The 22,228-nt window shown below is 33.1% G+C and overlaps 1 protein-coding gene across 1 annotated transcript; it reads right to left on the reverse strand.

The window, feature by feature from the left end:
• Positions 1 to 110: 110 nt before the first annotated feature.
• LOC125207296 (receptor kinase-like protein Xa21) lies at positions 111 to 19,588 on the reverse strand. The gene is made up of 14 exons (XM_048106575.1): positions 19,515 to 19,588; positions 19,342 to 19,433; positions 17,212 to 17,829; positions 16,976 to 17,119; positions 16,444 to 16,587; positions 15,446 to 15,589; positions 14,034 to 14,105; positions 13,818 to 13,889; positions 13,137 to 13,280; positions 8,356 to 8,427; positions 2,828 to 2,971; positions 1,714 to 1,785; positions 525 to 596; positions 111 to 432 (listed from the first exon to the last, which is right to left on the reverse strand). Exons 2-14 carry the CDS (start codon positions 19,427 to 19,429, stop codon positions 422 to 424), a joined length of 1,797 nt encoding a protein of 598 aa, XP_047962532.1. The 5' UTR covers positions 19,430 to 19,433; positions 19,515 to 19,588; the 3' UTR covers positions 111 to 421.
• Positions 19,589 to 22,228: the final 2,640 nt, after the last annotated feature.

Genomic DNA, 22,228 nt, shown 5'->3' on the forward strand with positions numbered 1-22,228 from the left:
CAAATTTGAATTCGATTATGGAACGTGAATGCCGGCCTATTAATTTTAGTCGTTATTCTCGAATGAAGTACTAGTATTTAAATCATACCTGTGAATTTGTTATGAGAACATGTACAAAGAGGTGCGTTAAAATGACAACACCTCTTAAAGTAACACCATACCACCATTTCTAGCCAATCATTTGTACACGTACACGAATAATCAGCTGTCATGTAACAATCATAAAAAATGCTAAAAGGTAAATTTTTCTCGGTCAGCAATATTCAATACACTAGACAATAATTTTTCTTGGCCAACAATATCCAATACGCTAGATAACAATCTATAGATTGTTGTCTAGCGTTTATACTGTTGATGTGTAGCGTTTATAATATTGTTGGATACGTGGTGTCACAGTGTCACTTTAAGAGGTGTTGTCATTTTAACACAAACCTACGTACAAATATTTCAAGCATGAGATAAAATTGTGGCATATAAACTACAGTTTAATAATAAACCATATATTGAATCATATATAAACATACCTTCCAACTTATTGATTGCCAAATCCAGTCTTCTTAGCGAAGTGAGGTTACCAACTTGGTCGGGTATGGAACCTGAGTTAAACATGTATTAGATTGTGGGATTTATAAAACAGAGAACATCGAATGTTGAATAAATTTTAAAGTCCATTATAACTCTTCAAGATCCAATTTTGCTTGAGAGAGTGAGTGTGAGTCTGTTATAATATAAAGCTTTTTTTTGGTATTTTGTCCGAGTTGCACCATTTTGGAACAACGTATAAATTTATAAGCCAACTTATTCAAAGCAAAATCCAACGATAGTAATGAGTAGAGGTTCCAGATGATCCAAATAATCAATTGACAAATTTACTAGCCAAATATAAAACAATCCTAAAATTAGTCTATAAAATTAGTCAATATACAATATTCAAGATTAAGTAAGATAGTATTGAAGTGATGTTGTTAAAATTCTTAATATCTTGTCCTATATCGACGTAGTAACGATCATAGCTCACCTATAGAAAAATATGGATAACTCTCTGCCTTAAGGGGTGAGTGACCATTTTTAATTGATGTACAAGCCAATACAAAGTTAAGATCAAGATTAGTATTTGGTAAGAGATTAGATTAGAGAAGACAAATTCAAATTCGAATTTTACTATGAAAAGTGATTATGGTAAAACAGAGAACATAGAATTTTGATTAGATTGTATAGCTCATTACAGCGTCATGATCCAAAATTCAGGAATATGCCAAGTATTTGTTATTAATGTGTAATGTAATATTAGCAATGCACTATAAATTAACAATGCATTACTCTCTCCGTTCTTGAAAAGCATGAACATTTTATTCAAAACAAGTCTTAATAGTGAAGAGAGGTTAACTTCATTTACAAAACTTTATTTAAGTACTGAAATTGTACGAAAGAAGTCAACTTTAAGATTCAAAATTAACTACGAATTGAAAATATAGAATAGATAAATTCCGAACATAAAATTATGTTTAAGATTGATTTAAAGTTTATGGGCATTAGATAAATTGTGACTAACATTTTATGATTAAAGAAGACAACTTTGAAATGGATCGTGGAAAGTTATTAATACAGCTTGATCAATTGAACTTTGAACTTTTATAAGATATCCCCTTCGTACTTTATAAGAGTATATCTTGGCAATAAATTAGGAAAGTTTAACATCATATATAAACATACCTGTAAACTTATTGAAACCCAATTGTAGATCTATTAGCGAAGTGAGGCTGCCAACTTGCTTTGGTATGGATCCTAAGTTGAACATATATTAAATGGACTTGAATGACTTCTTGCATGATTATAATAAAACAGAGAACATCGAATTTTGAGTAAATTGTAAAGTTGAAGATCAATTATTCAGGAACACGCTAAGTAGTTGTTATTAATATGTAAATATTTAACAATTAATGAACAAATTTAGCAAGATACTGGCCTAATAGTGAAGAGTGGTCAACTTTACTTACAAAATTTTATTTAATAACTGAAATTGTACGAGAGAAGTCAACTTTAAGATTCAAAATTAACTACCAAAATATTGAAGAGATATAAATTCCGAATATACATTTAAGTTTAAGATTGATTTAAAGTTTATGGGCATTAGATTAATTGTGACTAACATTTTATGATTAAAGAAGACAATTTTGAAATGGATTGTGGAAAGTTATTAATACAGCTTGATCAATTTGAACTTTGAACATTTATAAGATAGGGAAATTGGTCTCTAAAATCATGAACTTTACCTAAAATTTGGTATTTCCCATAAATTTTGAAATTGGTATATAATATCACAAACTTTGCATTTTGTTTGGTATTTCCCAAACTCACTCAAATAAGATATTTTCATCAAAATCTTATTTAATGTAGACAACTGTGATATGTTTTATAATATTTTGAACCACTTTTTAAGTTCATAACATGTAGGATAAAAAGTTACGTTGAAAATCACGTTGATTTAATTGTGTGAAGTATGATGAAAAAGCCTCGTAAGTTAGTCAAATATAGTAATAGACATGCCGTGGGAAATACCAAACAAAATGCAAAGTTTGTGATATTATATACCAATTTCAAAGTTCATGGGAAATACCAAATTTTAGGCAAAGTTCATGGTTTTAGAGACCAATTTCTCTATAAGATATCCCCTTCGTACTTTATAAGAGTATATGTTGGCAATAAATTAAGAAAGTTTTTGGTCACAAAATTAATAAGACAGTTGTCTAAAAATTAAATTAATTTAAAATTAGAGAATTTATTCCGGGCCAAAAGAGTACTACTAGACATAAGTTGCTACTCGTACCTGTTAAGTTGTTGCGGCTGAGTGACAATTCTTGGAGGTTGAGTAAACTGTCCAAATTTGTGGGTATACTTCCAGATATAGAATTGCCATCGAGGTATATGGATTCCAACGAGGAAGCGTTGAAGATAGAAGAAGGAATATTTCCTATCAAAATATGAATTCTTGAAGGACTAATAAAACATAGAACAATCAATCATGAATAGATAGTAAATTTCATTACAACTATTAAAATTCCAACTCCGGCATACGCCAAGTTGTGGTCGGAAGAGTTTTAGATACATAAACTTTTGGAATGTTAGAATTAGATTTGGTGAATAGTAGAAAACTAAATACTTCAAGAAATTCGGGACCAAGGAGTAATAGATATCTAAATCCAAATTGTAGTGACGGTATTATGCAATCCAACGATGAAACATTGAGGATAGAAGACGGAATATTTCCTACAAAATATTACTCCCTCCGTCCTCGATTTAGAGTCACACTTTTCCATTTCGGTCTGTCCCCAATTAAGAGTCACACTTCCTTTTTACCATAAATGGAAAGTAGGTCCCACATTCCACTAACTCACTTTACTCACATTTTATTATAAAACAAATATAAAAAAGTGGGTCACACGTTCCACTAACTTTTTCAATCAACTTTTCTTTACATTTTTTAAAACACGTGCCCGATCAAAGTGTGAGTCTTAATTCTCGAAAGAGTAATAAAACAGAGAACAGTGAATCATGAACAGAGAGTAAATTTCATAACAACTACTCCCTTCGTCCCATAAAAATAAAGACATTTTTCATTTTGGAATATGCCATAAAAAAATCCTCTCCTATTTTTGGTAACTTTCTTCTCTCTAATAAAGTGGGCTTATATTCTCTACTAATAGTACTATAATTACTTTTTATTTTACCAACCATGCATTAATTTCTGTACCGTCCCAAATGTCCATATTTTTATAGGACAGAGGGAGTAATAAAAATCCAACTCAGGCATATGCTAAGTAGTGGTTGGAGAGTTTAGAGTATCTCCAATGGCAGCTCATGTCGTTGGCACGGACAAGCTCTTGCAACCGAAGCTAGCGAGAGCTCTCTGCGATGGACATTGGCGCGGCGTGGGTTGAGCGTTGTTTTTAGCCGTGGTAAATGATTTTTATTTTTCAAAAATTAAAAATTTTGAATAAATTACTCCGAAAAATTCCACTTCCCAAAAAAATATATCCATTTTCTACACTTAATTTATTTTTTAATTTTTTTACTCCGAAATTCACATTTTTTTCATTAATAAATACATCTTATTTCATTCCAAAAAAATCACATATTGGGTTGCTCTCCTTTAATCAAAGTTAACAAGTGACTCAATGAAACTACCCCTACCTCTTCTCCTACTTGTCTTATATTTCAATTATTGCGGCTGAGAAATAGGCATCAGCTCCCATTGTGAAAAACACACCATACGCCACTCACAATCATCATATTCACGGCTCTCCCTCCACTTATATTTTCTCTTGTTTTCTACTTTTCATTTTGGGATTATCATTCTTGTAGAGAATTTGTGGGCTACTTGTTTTGTTAGTCTGGAGAAAAAAATTTGTACTCCCGTCAACATTTTAGTGGAATTTTTGGCTCTCTCGCCGGTGTCTTTAACTCTATTTACGGAGGGTTTTTCCACCTAAAAATAATGGTGTCAATTTTTCTTTCTTTCTTTATTTCTCATTATATTTGGTTGAATTAATCACGCTTCCGCACTATGTACCCCTACAAATTGATACCAGAGCCACCATAGTTCAACCGGGATATTTTTTTAAATATGTCGACGAAATTCAACATTGAGAAATTTGGTGGTAAAATTAGCGCCGAAGCTAGTTTTGCAGAAACTGAATCTGATGGGGATTGTTTTATTGCTTTCTGATACTGATCTAAGGTCTTAAAATGACTGGGTTCTGTTATACATTTCACGTCACCTAATAGAGACTGGATTACCACCTATGAATCTGTTAATGTTGGTATTGTCTCAATGGGCAACGATGCTTCAATACAAAGTTGTCGGCAAAAATACAATTAAAATCAAGACACACAATGGAGTTGTTAAAACTTTGACCGGTGTCCAACATATCCCTAATTTGAAACGGAATCTCATTTCCCTAGGAAAAGAATGCATTGCCGGGGATTTCACCATTCCAGAACCCACAAAAAAAGGAGGAAATGATGAAAAACCATCTTGGAGAAAATTTCATTGCAGCCCCCCTTCTATTTTGAAAGAATTTTGGGCAAGGGTTAACCCGGGTACTTGATAAACCGCCACCCAAATCGATCCCCGTCAAAATTCCCAAAAAATTTGGTCATGTAACCCCCTGAATTATTCCCAATTTTAGAATTTTGTGTCTGCTTTTTCTCATGTGAAAGAGGGAAAAAAGGGGAAACCCCGTGCTAAGAAATGCATTTTCAAGGTTTGGTTAGGGGTTTAAAATTATGTTTTTATAACCCCCAGTCTCCAAAAAAATTTATATAATTAACCTTTTATGAAAATGCTATCTTCTGGGGAAAAATATTGTTGTTCCCTCCACGATACATGTTAAAAGAAGGTGGTATTTGAGCTGAATTCCCATTCGGGGAAACAAGTTCCCCAATTTTTCCCCTACTCGAAGATGAAGTCCTGGACCAAAGGGGTCCATAACAAATCCACCTCAACGTCGAGGTTTACCACAAACCCTACATGGTCAAGGACTTACAACAAAGACCCAAAAGGGCTCAAAGACCAGAGAACTGCAACATTGCTTTTGCATTGGCCGAGAAGAGGGTGAAGACGGGGAACCCAAAAATTTTTTTGAAGCTATCCAGTGACAACTCATCAAGGCTTGGTTACTAACTTGGTCTACAACAAAACATTTTTGTTGTGTTCTGCGACAGTCAGAGTGCTGTCCACTTAACCATGAACAACAAGCATCACTCAAAGACCAAGCACATTGATATTAAGCACCACTTTATCCGTGATATTGTTGATGCATGAGATATCAATGTTAATCAAACCACTTCCAGCCGCTAAGTTCGATCATTGCCTGGACTTAGCGGGTATAATTCGTAAATGATCAGGAGTTCATGGCGAGAGAGTTTTCCACTCAAAAGGAGATCAAGGTAGAGATTTGTTGGGTTGCTCTCCTTTATTCAAAGTTAACAAGTGACTCAATGAAGCTACCCCTACCTCTACTCCTAGGTATCTTATATTTCAACTATTGGAGCTGAAATCATTTAATGCATTCACACAATTAACAATTAAGTCTTCAATTGTGTGTTCAAACTTGCCTATAAATAGGCATCAGCTCCCATTGTGAAAAACACACCATACGCCACTCACAATCATCATATTCACAGCTCTCCCTTCACTTATATTTTCTCTTGTTCTCTCCTTTTCATTTTGGGATTATCATCCTTGTAGAGAATTTGTGGGCTACTTGTTTTGTTAGTCCAGAGAAAATATTTTGTACTCCCGTCAATATTTAGTGGAATTTTTGGCTCTGTCGCCCGGTAGTTTTTTACCTCTATTTACGGAGGGTTTTTCCACCTAAAAATATTGGTGTCATTTTTACTATCTTTATTAATTTCTTGTTATATTTGGTTGAATATTTATCATGCTTCCGCACTCTGTACCCCTACATCGCACCACACACAACTCTTCTCTCAATCTCATTTTCTATCTCAAATTTGCTAACATGTCTGACCAACAATCTCCCCACACTCTTCCAACCCAAGACTCGGGCATTTCGGGTGGCTATCTACCTTACCCGGTGGACATACCGAATGCGGGCAAGGGGCAATTTGGGGGGACGCCCGAATACGGTTTAACGCAACCGTTGTTCCAACTTCCGAAGGGCAACACCCCCCCGACGTGCAATGCACTCCATATACCCCGACGTAGATGCAAAAATTGTTTCAGGCCTATATTTCGGTGTCGGATGATTCGGTCACCGGAACCAATCAAAACGGGAGGAAGTTTCGGGAGTGCTTCATAATCACCTACAACTCCAACCGGCCGGCTGGAACTAGAGAGCCAACTCAAGTATGTTTCGCAATACATTTAGAAGCGCAAGCAAAGATATCCAAAAGTTTATATTATTTTATCTCGAGGGAATAAGGACGGGCAACAACGGCACAAGTGAAGCCGACATCATGACGGGGGCCATGTTGGCTTACCAAACGATGATGCACAAACCATTCAAGCATATCACAACATGGAAGCTTCTTCGTCATATACCTAAGTGTTCGGGAGGAACCCAATCCTCGACGGGCTCCTCCTTAAAATGGTCGAGGTCGCAATTCGATGTTGGCGAAGATGAGGTGGCAAGCTAGTTCACTGAAGCTCACTTGGATAGTTCCAACGCCGTCCACAAGGGATGAAGGTGACAAAGGCTAGTTGTCGTCGCCCACAGAGCCAAGCCCTGGGGATGTTCTTAATAATATAAACTTTTGGGATGTAGAATTAGATTTGGTGAAATGTAGAAAACTAAATACTTAAGTGACTTGCGATGCAAAGGAGTAATAGATATTTGAATCCAAATTGTAGTAACGATATTATGAATATTTAATACTTCATTCATCCTAAAGAAGATGACTCCTTTTTTGGATGAGACAACTTTATTTTGTTCTTTAAATAAAGAGAATAAAATAGAATAAAAGTGTTTTTATTTTTAGTATAATAGTATATTTAGTAGTAATAGATATTTTTGGTGAAATTAAGTCATTTTTAATGAGACGGAGGCACAATGCTCACAATATACAGAGTTTATAAATATACCCCGCAAACTTATTGAAAAGTAAGATCAACTCCTAATATTAGACATGTCAAAGTTACTTACTCCCTCCGTCCATGTAATACTGTCCAAATTTGATTTGGCACGTATTTTATAAAATGTAAAGAAAAGTGAGTTGAAAATATTAGTGTAATGAGGGGTCTCATATTTATATATTAGGTTTTATAATAGATTATGATAGTAAAGATTTAGTTGAAAGTGGAGATCATTTACCAAAAAAAATAGGAAAAAAAAAAAGCAAAATGGACAACTATTTACAGATCAAAACGAAAAAAACTGAACAACATTTCACAGACGGAGAGAGTAGTACAAAATTTTACTCCCTATGTCCCTTAAAAATAAAAATATTTGAAACGACACGAATTTTAATGCAAAATTGGTAAAGTAAGAGAGATAGAAAGAAAAATGTGTTAGTGAAAAATGGGTCTCAAAAAGAAAAGTTTTTAATTTTTGAGAGATAAAAAAAAATAAAAGAAATTTTTATTTTTAGGGGACGAAGAGTATTAAATTGCTAAAATTGTATGGAAAAAAAAAATCAATTTGAGATAATATTGAATTAGGATAATATTGTGATAGATATTTTAGAAAAAAGTCATTTGAGATAATATTGAATTAGGATAATATTGGGATAGATATTTTAGAATTAAATTAAACGATTTGAATAGAATTGTGGAAAGCAGTTAACGTATAGACATTTATTTCTTCTGAAATCAAAGTAGTGATAAAGTCATACCTGTCAATCTATTAGAACTTAAAAACAGATGAGTTAATGATGTAAGATGTCCAATCTCCTTCGGTATGACACCTATAAATTTGTCAGGTGTGCAGTTAATAGTGATAGACAAAGGAATTATTATAGGCATTTTAAAATTAAATCAGACAACTTAAATTGGAGTGGTGATTAAATATATTATGTCTGTTTAAAAAATAGAAAAAGTTATAAATAGTACTTCCTTTATTTCATAAAAATATAGATAATGCATATGATATGGAGATTAAGATAAAATTGATAAAGTAAAAAAGATGACGAAAATGATATGGTAAAATAAGAGATAGGAGGAAAATAGTAGTTAAAGTAGTGTTAGTGGATAGTGAGACTTACACTATTATATTGATATAACTTTCCAAAAATAGAATGCACACATTTTTATCAAACGAACAAAAATGAAAGTTGCTCATATTTTTATGGAACAGAGGGAGTATATGTTTTAATGCTCATCTGATATGGTAGGAGGGAAAAGGATAAAATATGGTAAAAATAATGTTCGATGATTTGAGTTCCACGTAATAAAATGTTGTGTAGTTAATATTCCCTCCGTCCCATAAAAATATGTACATTTTTTGTTTTCGCCACTCCCACAAAAATATGTGCATTAGTTATATCAATTAAATAATGTAGGTCCCACTATTTACTAACACTATTTTACCATCATTTTTCTCTTCGCTCTTACTTTATCAATTTCATATTACTTGCCTTTCGCTCTTACTTTATCAATTTCATATTACTTGCCTTTTCGTACCCTTGTTCATATTATTATGGGCGAAAAGTATATTATTTATATTTTTTATATTTAAAGTGTCAGATGTCCAATCTCCTTCGGTATGACACCTATCAATTTGTCATATCATAGGCACGCATGTGTAATTAACAGTGATAGTGATAATGATATCAGTGAATCTAGGTGGCCAAATTTTGTACAATCAAAAATTTATTTATTTGAGAAAAATAGATTTATTTATGCATTTAATTAAAATATATGGGTGTACATGGAACATGCATAATATTGTGATCAGGGACGGAGGGAGGGTGGGGCCAGGGGGCCCATGGTCCCCCCACCAATTCTTAAAAAACCTAGGGGTATTTTAGTAATTTCACTATAATTATAATTTATATTATATATAATATTAGATATAGGTTTCAGAATCTTCGTTCCTCTTAATTTTATATATATAAATATTATATATAGGTTTACCTTCCTCTTAATTTATATATATATAATATTAGTGATAGGTTTCAAAAAATTAGATATAGGTTTCAGAATCTTCGTTCCTCTTAATTTATATATATAAATATTAGTGATAGGTTTACTTTCCTCTTAATTTATATATATATATATATAATATTAGTGATAGGTTTCAAAAAATTTATATCCTTCAGCCGTTCCAATTCTGAAATTGGTTATTTAGAATTAGGTATATTTCAAAACTCAAATATAATTTAATTGATTTTTCTACATAGTTGTATTTTTGTTTGGTTGCAATAATAATTCAAAGGAGGAGAAAGAAGATAGGTATGTAATTCAATGCTATGGTTGTTCTGTTGTTGGAATTTTTTAACCCCAATTCTTTATTTGATGTGTATGTGTTAATAGGTTTATACTATTTGATTTGTGAGTGTGAGTCCCAATGTTATTTCTAAATTATTGTTTGTAATGACAACTTTTTAGATGTGATATTTTGGTTACTCTTTATTCTTTTAGTTGTAAAGTATAAGATGAACTTTATTATGTTTTGTGTAATTGTTTATATTTTTGTGTAATGATTTATATCCTTTTACTAATTATTGTTGACTATTTTTGTAGATATATGGATCGTTATTTCAAGAAACTTTCTTCCGTTGATTCTTCATCAGTTGAACCTTCACTTCTTCAACCTCAAGAATCATCCAATGAAAATAAAAATAAGGTTGATTTAGAGAATCTCCCAAGTGATCCAGGAGAACGACCTGATATAATGAGTTATCCACCAAATTTAATAGAACAAGTTATGAACTCTCTCAAGTGCTACAAAAGAAAGATCAAGACATTGTTAATGCGATGAATCTTGTCAAGGTAGCAAAATCACGTCTGCAAATAATGAGGGAAAAAGATTGGGATATATTGCTTGCTGATGTTTCTAGGTTTTGTAGCAAATATGATCTGGATGTGCTTGACATGGAAGATGAGTTTGTAGCTCGAAAAAAAGGAAGACGTAGAGCTGAGAAAATGAAGAATCTCCACTATTATCGAGTTGAGCTCTTTTGTTCTGTTATTGACTTGCAAGCTCAGGAGTTGAATCAACGTTTTAATGAAGTCAACACAGACTTAGTTTTATGCATGTCATGTTTTGATCCTAGGGATTCATTTTCTGCATTTGATTTGGAGAAGCTGCTTCGTCTTGCACGGTATTATCCTTCTGAATTTTCTGAAGTTGCTTTGTCTGAGCTTGAAAATCAACTTGAGAACTTTATTTTCGATGTGCGCATAGATGAAAAGTTTTCACAAATATCAGGAATCAGTGGTCTTGCTCAAAAGATGGTTTCTACAAGGAAACATGAAGTTTTTCCAATGGTTTATTTATTAGTTAAGTTGTCATTGATTTTACCAGTTGCCACTGCATCAGTAGAAAGAGCCTTTTCAGCAATGAAGATCATCAAGACTTCTCTACGTAATAGCATGGGAGACCAACTATTGAATGATTGCTTAGTTCCTTACATCGAAAAGGATGTGTTTGTTAAAGTTACTAATGAAACTATTATGCAGCGATTTCAGAAGATGAAGAATAGAAGACAAATGTTATGATGTGATTGCATTTAAATTTTACATTTTGAACCTTATAATTTAATTATGTAATTTTTTTTTGAAGTTTAATTTTGGACCCCCCACTATGAAATCTCTGGCTCCGCCACTGATTGTGATCATATATTAGTGATTTGTGTATAATTTTTTTACTATTTCGCAATTATAAATGTAATTAATGCATACTTCAATTTAAATTTGAAAAATTATATACTCCCTCCCAACGCGATTGACAGATGAGTTAATTTCTCATTGTTTGATGCTCTCATTCTCTTTTGTGATATAAATAAACTTGTTGGCGATTGACAAGTGAGAGCATCAAACAATAAGATTTAAAAGAAAGTAACTTCAAATTTCACAAGTTCAATAGTACTATTGAAGAAGGGATGAAAAGGATAACAAATAGTTGAAGCATGCAAATTACTCCCTTCGTCCGCCGTTAGGAATCTCATTTATTAGCAGAACGAGTTTTATGAAATGTTAAGAAGTAGTGGAAAAAAGTTAGTGAAATATATGTCTCACTTGTATATATATAATAATTTTTTAAATAAAACTTGAGTGAAATAAGTTAGTAGAACATGAGACTCTATTACCATTTATAAAAATGATGAACTGAAACTCTTATTCGCGGATAGACTAATATAAAAAATAGATATCCTATTCGTGGACGAAGGGAATACAACTCAAGGTCTGTTAGATTACCAAGTTTTTTCGGCGGGCGATAATTACATAAAGTTATAAATTAAAGGGTTGTTTTTGTACATTTCACGTTCATCCATTTTGCAACATTGGTCAAAGTTCAAGCCATAAAACATACTCCCTCCAATCCCATTAATTATTCCATATTTTATTGATGGAGGGTTTAAGAAATTGTTTGACTTGGTTAATAAAATTAGAGTGTATGATTCGTTGCTAACTTTCTTAAGTTGCTAACTTTGTTAACTCATTAACGCAGTGTATAAAAACGTCAACACGATGACATTGAAATGTCAAAACTTAGTTGATATTTTAATACACTGTGTTGACGTTGATATTTAAAAAGTTAACATAAATTTGAATTGACATTTTAATGTGCTCGTGTTCACATTTTTAATACACTACATTGATGCGTTAGCAGACTTAAGAAAGTTGGCAATATAACGCACCCCGAAAATTAGGAGAAAAATGTTAGTAAAATGCGAGTCATACTTTTATGTACTCCTTTCGTCTGAAATTTTTCGGATGACACGGAGTTTTATGTACAATTGGTGAAACAAGAGAGCTACATAAAAGTGTTTAAAACTGATTTAGAATATACTCCCTCCATCTACAAAAATTGTCTTATTGATGGACAGTAGTGATAATATGAGACTAACTTTGGTGGACGGATGAAATTGGAAATCTGAAACTATTTTTTATGAAAGCATGATGTACTAAAACTACACTCAGTTGAGGACATATTTGAGTTGGGTTGTGGACAGTGATTAGTTCAGCAACACAGCTTATTAACCTTAGTAATTTTGAAATCGAAATTGTGATAAAATTATTTAGGTCGAGATGTTTTCGTTAAGGTACGACAGTATATGGGTGTGAAATTAATCACATCCATATGTTGAAATAACTTGATCAGTTTGAACAGTTATAAGGGTATATATAGTTGTCCTTCGGTCTGTAATAAGTATATCCTGGCAATAAAATTGAAAGTTTAAAATCATTTGATAACAAGAAAATAATAAAGCACGTATCTGGGGACAGAAGAGTTACTATATAGTACTCGCTCCGTTATATTCTATTGCAGTTGAGTCATTTCCTCTTTTGGTAAAAAGTACTTTACTCTCTCTTCATCTCTTTACCTTTTTCCTTTCTACTTTATTCTTCTTTTACTTAACTCATTTAAAACAATTTTTCTTAAATCTTGTGCCAAAAAGAAATACTTCTACTATAGAGTGACGGAGGGAGTATAATTTGTTCCACTAACCTGTTAAGTTATTCATGGCAAGATTCAGTATTTGGAGGTTTTGTAAATTGTCCAAATCTGTTGGTATGCTTCCAGATAGATTATTGCGAAAGAGCTGTATGAATTCCAATGAGGCAACGTTGAAGATAGAAGACGGAATATTTCCTGTCAGAAAATATGACGAATAAGGTTAATTCAAAGCGACCTTGAATTAGTGGATACATAGATTAATTAGCTTGGAGATCGTTATCATAAAATTGTATGCATACTCAAATTTCCCAATTTCAGTTGGTGTGTTGCAATTGAATTGGTTTGCCTAAGGTTAAGGACTTTTTCCCTATTTCCCATTAAAAATAAAATATTTTCCTTTTTAAATTGTCCCATTAAAAATGAAACGTTTCCTAAAATGGAAATATCTCCATCTCTATTTTTTCATCTCTCTTACTCTACATTAAGTCACAAAATATCAATACATAAAAACTCGTGTTGATTCCCAAATGTTGCTTATTTAATGAGACGGAGGGAATAGTATTGATGAGATATACAAATGTTTTTTATTGATTTAAAATGATTTAAAGTTTATGTGATTGCAACAGATATTTTAGGATTAAATTAGACAAATTTGGATTAGAAGGTGGAAAGAGATTAATTCAGCGTATTAAATTTAATATTCTCAAAATCAAAGTATTGATAAAATCATACCTGTCAAGTGATTACCATAAAGATACAAATAAATCAAGGATGTAAGATTTCCAATCTCCTTCGGTATGGCACCTATCAATATGTCATAATAGTAAGCATAGCAGTGTTTGCAATTAATTACACCTATACATAATATGCTTGAAAAAATTACTAGAAATTTTGTAGTGATGAGTGTGTGAAGTCAAAAACCAGCAATGTACAAGTTTATAGACATACCCGCCAACAGATTTAAACCAAGATCCAGACCTAGTAGTGAAGAGAGGTTTCCGATTTGTCTTGGTATGTGACCTAAATAATTTAATTGATAAAGTTACTAAAGAGATATAGAGTCAAATACAAATTTATGTTTCAAACTGATTTAGAAATTTACTAGAATCACACTAACTGTGACATTTAGAATTAAATTACACAAATTCACATTGGGTGCGAGAAAGTGATAAGTTTATTTTGAAATCGAAGTATCAGATTATGAAAATTATAAGAGTTGTCTGAAAATAATGTCCAAAATAGTTCCTCTACCTTCGCTTAAAAAAATTTAGTTTTCCACATTAATTACTACAATAACTTCTAGTCTCAAACAATATTTTTGGGTCCATATTTAATTTATCTGCCAAAAAATTAACAGTCTACAACATTTTCACCGAAATTAGCAATTTAATTGCAGTTAAATTAAAAATTAAAATGAGCAGAATATCATTTTATATTTTTCCTCTTAATATGTGTATTTTAAATTTAAGTAATTCTTAACTTTTATAATTAAAATGATTTAACTCACTCATATCGTCATCTTTTTTACAAAATTAAGCATGAAATATGGACAAAAGATTATAGAAGCATTCAAACTTAATTCGTATGATCAAAAGGTTTGATGAACAATATTCAGTAAAAAAAGGACACAAAAGTTGAGAAATAATTACTCCCTCCGTCCCAGATTTGTAGTAACATTTTGCCATAAAAGTTCGTCCCACATTTGGAGTAACATTTAGAATTTACCATATTTGCACATAAAATTTTACCCCATTATTCACTAAAATTACACTCAAATGTCATTATCTATATTAAAATAAATCAAAACAAAAATAAAAAACCAAAAAGTCAAAGAGGGACACCTTCAACCAACTCACTTCATTTATTACACACTTCATCATCTCACTTCATTTATCACACACTCCATCATCTAACTCCATCAACTTATTACATTTATTACACACTCCACTTCTCACTTCATTAATTACACATTCCACCAATTCATTAAAACTCGTGTCATAACTAAATGTTACTACAAATGTGGGACGGAGGGAGTACTATATAGCGTTGGAATTTTTTTAAAAATAACAACAATTTATGACGCAAAAAAAGCTTTTCTATGTTAAGGACAAATTAACTTAATCTTTTGTTTTTAAGGACGCTTCCATTTGCGTCATCTAATTTTCGTTGGCCGGGACATCAAACATTAAGGTCACTTTTTAAAGCGTTGGTGGTATATTTAGAAACACAATGATTTTTTTTTTTTTTTTTTTTTTTTTTTTTTTTTATTGCAGTGATTGAACTTTAGTACAATATTAATATAAAACCAGAGCATTTATTATGGGGACAAATGAGTGCAAGATATAGTTTGTACATCATACCTGTTAAGCTGTTGTTGCTAAGATACAACCATCGGAGATTGAGTAAATTGACCAAATTTGTGGGTATGCTTCCACATAGTTTATTGCCATCGAGGTTTATGTATTCCAACGAGGAAATGTTGAAGATAGAAAACGGAATATTTCCTGTCAAAATATAACAAATTAGGTTAATTGACATTGTTAAATTAATGTGAAGACTCCCAATTTTAGTTTGTATTTTGCAATTGAAGTGGTTTTTGACTATGGTTTTTTGTTTCACTCAGGTTAAGGATTGCTAGTTGTCTTAGATTACCAGAGTAATACCAGTACATAATGCAGGTTAAAAATGTGGTAGTACAATTTATTCCCCTGTTAATTGGCATTGTTCAACTTAACTCGTTCTATGAGAATTGTAGCTGAAAGTGGTTGGAAAAGGTTTGTAAAATGTGTGTATTATTTTTATATACTCCCTCCGTTCCATAATTTTGTGCCATTACTGTGTCATTTTTTATGGGACGGAGGGAGTATTAATTTTTAATAAAATGTGAGTGAGATGAGTTAGTGGAATTGAGAGTCCATTACTAAATATAGTAAAAAGTAAGGGTACAAATTAATTCGAGACAGACAAAAAATGAAATTAGTGGTAATTAAATTTGGACAGTGGGAGTACATAAATATGGTCGATTGACATTCTGTATTGTATACATTGAAAGATGCAATGAACAGTATTATAATGCAAGAAGGCTATATGTAGAGAATGTTATGATATACACCTATGGAATATGAGCATCATCTTTGTTTGATGCACCTTTAGCGTTGTTTAACTTTTTTTTATACATTTATTTTGTTCAAATATAATAAAATTTGTTGCTGACATTAATTTATGAAATTTAAAAAATCAAAGCACGATTTGATTTATAAGTAATAAAACACAATTGTATGAAAATCATTAATTTAAATTTTAAAACAGAGCATTTATTTGGCGCCAAAAGAGTATTAGAGTATATTTGTTCTCGCACCTGTTAAGTGGTTGCTGCTAAGATTCAACACTTGGAGGTTGAGTAAATTGTCCAAATTTGTGGGTATACTTCCAGATATAGAATTGTCATTGAGGTATATGGATTCCAACGAGGAAACGTTGAAGATAGAAGACAAAATACTCCCTATCAAAATATGAAAAATGAGGTCAACTAGAATTGTTAAATCAAGAGTAAAGGTCAATCATGATTCTAAACATATGACCAAAATTGAATTTTGTTCTAAATATCCACTTTTCGAAAAACAGGTCCATAACAAATGAAATACTTGTCATGATCCTTTTTTGACGGTTCTGTAAAAATACTAACGGTCATGGTACTGTGCAATTAGCGTTGACCGTAAGTTTTTTGACCCAACCGTAAAAAAAAAAAGACCACTTCGGCCACATTTTCATTTGGACCAACTTCCTATTTAAGTCATATATTTAGTACCAAAATTGACCTTTACTCATACATAGAGTAATAGAGAATTTATCCAGCGCTAAAGAGTATTAGATATAAGTTGTCATCGCACCAGTTAAATTGTTGCTGCTAAGATACAACACTAGAAGGTTGCGTAACTTGTCCAAATTTGTTGGTACATGTCCAGATAATTTATTTTGACCGAGCAATAAGGATTCCAACCGCGAAAGGTTGAAGATAGAAGACGGAATATTTCCTGTCAAGATATGGGAAAATGAGGTTAACTAGAATAGTGAAATCAATGTGAAAGCTCCATTGAATTAATTATACACATATTAATATAGTTACCTTGGAGATGGTTATCATATAGAGATAAAACTGTAAGCATAGTAAGATTTCCAACTTCGGTTGGTATGTTTCCACTGAACATATTCATGGACAAGCCCAGCTCCTGCATCTCACTACACTTACATATACTCCTTGGAATATTTCCATATATTTGATTCGCATCGAGAAATAATCTCTTCAGTTTCGGAGTGTTATTGCATATATCACTTGGGAGCACGCCTGATAGCTTGTTAAACCCGAGAACAATTTCTTCCAGTAAAGACATGTTTGCAAGGATACCTCTCGGTATTTCTCCCCTGAAGTTGTTAAATGCCGCATATACTTGCTTCAAACGCCGTAGTTTAGACAGCTCAATAGGTAAGACGCCTGTGAAGTTGTTGGAGCTGACGTCCAAGGACTGGAGAAACGTCAGGTTTCCCAGATGTGGAGTGAGCTTTCCGTGGAGGGCGAAGTTGGAGAGATTGAGAGCTGTGACCCTGTGGTGTTTGATACCACACGAGACGCCGTTCCAGTCACAGATTGATGTGTTGGTGAGCCAGCTGTTGCTCAAGACGGCATTTGTGTCGACAGTGATGGCATTTTTGAAAGCAAGAAGCGCATCTCGATCAGTGGTGAAATCTGTTAGTGTTGCAGATGAGGAGTGGATGAAGAAGATGTTTAATGTGAATAAAAGCATGAGTGAAAAAGGAAGTAAGAAAGAGGTCTCCATGAACTGAAATTTAGGTTTGTAAAAGATGAAGTTGTTAAAGAAAGAGGGTATTAAATAGTAAGTAATCAAAAGCTAAATGAAATGGAGATATTTTGTCTTCTCAAGAATGAAGTTAGCAAAAAAAGTGTTCATTTTCAGGTTGCAATCATCTAACAATTTTTTCTCAAAATAATTTTTTAATCATGGCCACAATTTAACTCGAATAGATGCACCGTGCATGTAATCAATGCTTTAATATGAGGTAGATTGTAAAAAGTGCCGCTGAGCATTCATTAGTTTTGTTATATTTTGTTAATATTAGTGAAGTTTATGGGAAATAACATAAATTTTTGAAGATTTTTTAAGTGTAAACAATGAAAAACCTTCATTTTCCAAGTTGCAATTACCGAACAAAGATGTCCTATTTCATAGTTTGCTAGTTCTCAAACATGATTCATACTAACCCCTATCCACAATTTAACTTGAATACATGCATCGTGTATGTAATCACAAAATTGAGTGTTCGTAAATATTCCGAAAGAAAATCAGGCAAACACAACATAGACTTAGGTCCACATAATATAACGGAATATAGATTTAATTGACCTAGTCCTAAAACAACAAAAGGTAGAACATAACCACATATTCAATGCATGGCCAGAAAAATTCTTAGAACAGTTCCACATATTGAGAAATTGTCTGTTACTTATATACATACAAAAGCATAACATCGACTTAGGACCACTTGTATGGATTCATCTAATTTTTCCAACGAAAACTATTGAATTGAAAAACAACACTTTGGTGGTACTCCGGACATCAAAATATAATTATTTTGCACCTTGGATATATTCGAGGATATTTTGATACTATTGGTTCTTATACTATTTGTTTATGATTTTTAACAGTACAAACTGTGGAATCATTTTATCTCCTAATGTCAATTTTAAAAATGATTAAAAAAAGAAGAAGAATGACAAAGATCTGTAAACTAATGACATGTACTTCAAAATTTGTGTATGGAATTAGTTCCTTTATGAATTCAACATAGAAATTTCATATCAATCAACATAAAAAAGATTAGCATTTTACAAATTTTTAGTTTTAATGATTCCGAAGCTTTGAGAATTAATCATATCTATATCGAGAGCAATCAATATTGGCCCGGTCCATGTGAAGAAAAGTTTAATCATACAAAGCCTAGTGACTTCGCTAGTGGGCATGCTCACTTTAAGGCCCAATGAGGCAGAAATAACGGGCTAAATAAACCTAATAGAAGATGGGTTTCCAAATTGTTTTAGTATAGCACCTGAATTTTGTCACTATACATTAGATGAATAGAATAAAGATTTATAAATACTTGCTCAAGTTGCTACAGTTCCAGAAAAAGTGGTCGTTGAGACATTTTGACAAACACCTTAGCGCAAAAGGAGAGACCGTACCTTCAAAAGAGATAAACTCAAAGCAGCCTCGAATTCCAAATTTCAGTATGTCTCCTACCGCTGAAACAGCTACAACGAATCTCCCCATTAATCTGCAAAGACAGCATTTGTGTGTGATCGATCGTTTAAAATGTTATAATGGAAAATTAGAGGAAATCAAATTTGGAATTGACCTTGTGTTTAGATTACTCTTCCAAGCATTAGATACGCATTGTGACACCCCATCCTTTTTTGATTGACACTTAGCATTAGGAGAATCCCTAAAGCCTAAAGCTAGACATTTGCCACGCCATTAACAAAACACAAGAGTGAGAAGTCATATCTAATTTTTAAAACCCAAGTGATAATATTTAGTTGAGGCCCAAACCATCGTATTCGATAAGCCCAAGTATTTATATTTAGTTGAGGCCCAAACTAATGTATTTGAGAAGCCCAAAATACATATACTATTTTTTCTGAATAAAAATTCATGAATACTAAAAAAACACTAAGTATCCAGTTATATAATCCAATACTATATGGATAACGCAGCAATGGATTGTACTAGTAAGAAATATATACATATACTCCCTCTGTCCTCGATTAAGAGTCACACTTTTCATTTCGGTTCGTCCCTAACTAAAAGTCACACTTCATTTTTACCATAAATATTAAGTAGATCTCATATTCCACTAACTCAATTCACTCACATTTTATTATAAAACTAATATAAAAAAATGGGTTCCACATTCCACTAACTTTTCTTTACATTTATTAAAACTCGTACCCGGTCAAAATGTGACTCTTAATAGGGAACGGAGGGAGTAATATTTTATAGAATCTTCCGTTTGCAACATAAGTTAGAAAGTTCTACAAATAAAACAACAATTCCCATTATTCAACAATGTCATAGGCTCAACCTTCTTATCTTCTTTTTTCTTTTGTGGTGCCACATTTCTTTTATAATTTCTCATCTTTATCTTGTAAAATCTGTAGATCCATTCCACCAACCATCCTTCCATACCCAAGAATCAGACAACCCACAATCAGACAGATTACGAATACCATTATCCCTCTAGAAACAACAAGAAATGTGTCTCGCTTATCTTGGAACTTAGAGAGTATGTGATAAATGTTATACATAAGTGTAAGTTTTAAGATAAGCCAATGTGTTCGATGTTGTATAATATGTACTGATGTACTATGATCGAATGAATGTAGGAAATATTATAAATAAATAAATAAGCAATCGTTGAATGTTATTTTGTTCCTAAGTTGGCATACAAAACAAGCTAGGCAAGTCATTACTGTTGGAAAAAGAGATCATAAATGGCCGCCCGACATTCATTACAGTGGAGTCCCTAGAGCATACTTAATAGTGTAGAGTTCCTAGTTGTGGTGTAGTTCCAATATTCATTAATTGGTGTACTCAACGAGGCATAAATCTCCCTATAAATACTAGGGAGATGAGTATCTCAAATACACAAGAAATACACAACACTATTTCTCTCTACTTTCAATATGCCTTCTCAATCTTGCTATACCTCTCTGATTACCATCTTTAAGATGGTAATCAGAGCAGGAAATCAACAAAAATCCTCAAATGGAGGTCAACCAAATACATACTCTCAAGCTATTGATTGAGACAATCTCAAATCTAATTGATTTGTACAAAGCCAACACAAATCAAAACCAAAATTCCTACCAGCCAAAGAACTTCAGCGTAGAGACCAATTCTCCTCTGCCACAGCCACTCTCACACCCAAATGGTGAAGAAACCGCTCAACCAGACTTTCGTTTCTCTACCCCGAAGAAGACCAGCAGCGGTGAATCTAAATCTGACACAATGGAAGAATTTGGCAACGCTGCTGACTCCCGCTCGCATAACCACCACAACAGTTCGCCTCCCGATCAATTCCTCGGAGTATTCAGTCAGCAGCCAGCGGTAGAGCTCTCGGAGGGTGAAAGGATGGCTGCTGCAGTATGCAGCGCCTCCCGTCACTGACAACAACAGCGCCACCTCGCTCGACATCAACGGCGGAAGCAGTAGCACCAAACGGCAGCAGCACTCATCGCAGGCTGAAGCAACGTCGGCGGCGGAGGCTGTGCAGCGAGGAAGAAGAAAAAAGCGGAGAAGGCGCGAGATTTGGGCGAGCGGCAAGGACCGAACAACCACCTCCGACCAGGGTGCTGCGAGGAGGAAGGCCGGCGGCCCCTGGAATAAACCGATCTCCAAATTGTCCGTCGGACATCACAAATTGGAAGAAGATTTGGTGAAGGCTGCTACGGTTGAGTGGGAAAGATAGGGGTGTTTTAACCCTCATCAAAATTTGCAAAATGACCCCCCAAGTCCAAACCCCTTAAGCCTAAATTTTCCCTACCATCCAAAGAGCCACGTTACAACCTTAATAAGTCCTTTCTGATTTTAAATTCACTTTCACATTCTAGTAGAGGAGATGTTTGATTTTGAGCAAGCCTATGGTAAACACTACTTGTATTTTGATTTGAGAGTATTATTTTCTATACATATACTTTTGAGAGTGAGATACACATACACAACATCTTGAGAGAAGCATGAATCCAAGGAGATATACGAGTTAGTAGTAAAGGTGCATTCGACGGCTTGACTTGATAAGATTTGTATTTTGATATGCTCTTTTATTCCATACTCTTTGAAACAATGATGATGTCTAAACCCCTTTAAAACCAAGTCTTCTTTTAGTTCTTTTTTTCTTCATTGCTCGAAGACTAGCAATTATTTAAGTTTGGGGGAGTTGACATACTTGGATTTTACATGGTTTAGAGGGTGGTTATGTATGAATTTGATCATATTTTGTCTATTATTAGGCGTGTTTATATCTACTTCTCTATTATGTTGGTAAGTTGACCATTTTGTTAAGAATGTGTA

Source organism: Salvia hispanica, chromosome 2 (genome assembly GCF_023119035.1).
Source record: "Salvia hispanica cultivar TCC Black 2014 chromosome 2, UniMelb_Shisp_WGS_1.0, whole genome shotgun sequence".
NCBI classification, from domain to species: domain Eukaryota; kingdom Viridiplantae; phylum Streptophyta; class Magnoliopsida; order Lamiales; family Lamiaceae; genus Salvia; species Salvia hispanica.

Bases quoted from the DNA above. Each gene is read 5' to 3' on its own strand.
- LOC125207296 (XM_048106575.1), bottom strand. From the start codon at position 19,429: ATGGGGAGATTCGTTGTAGCTGTTTCAGCGGTAGGAGACATACTGAAA. The intron at 14,106-15,445 runs GTATGATGTACA...TAAATTATTTAG, and splicing joins TAGCAACAACAGCTTAACAG to GTCACATACCAAGACAAATC. The intron at 597-1,713 runs GTATGTTTATAT...TGTTTAACTCAG, and splicing joins GGGTTTCAATAAGTTTACAG to GTTCCATACCCGACCAAGTT.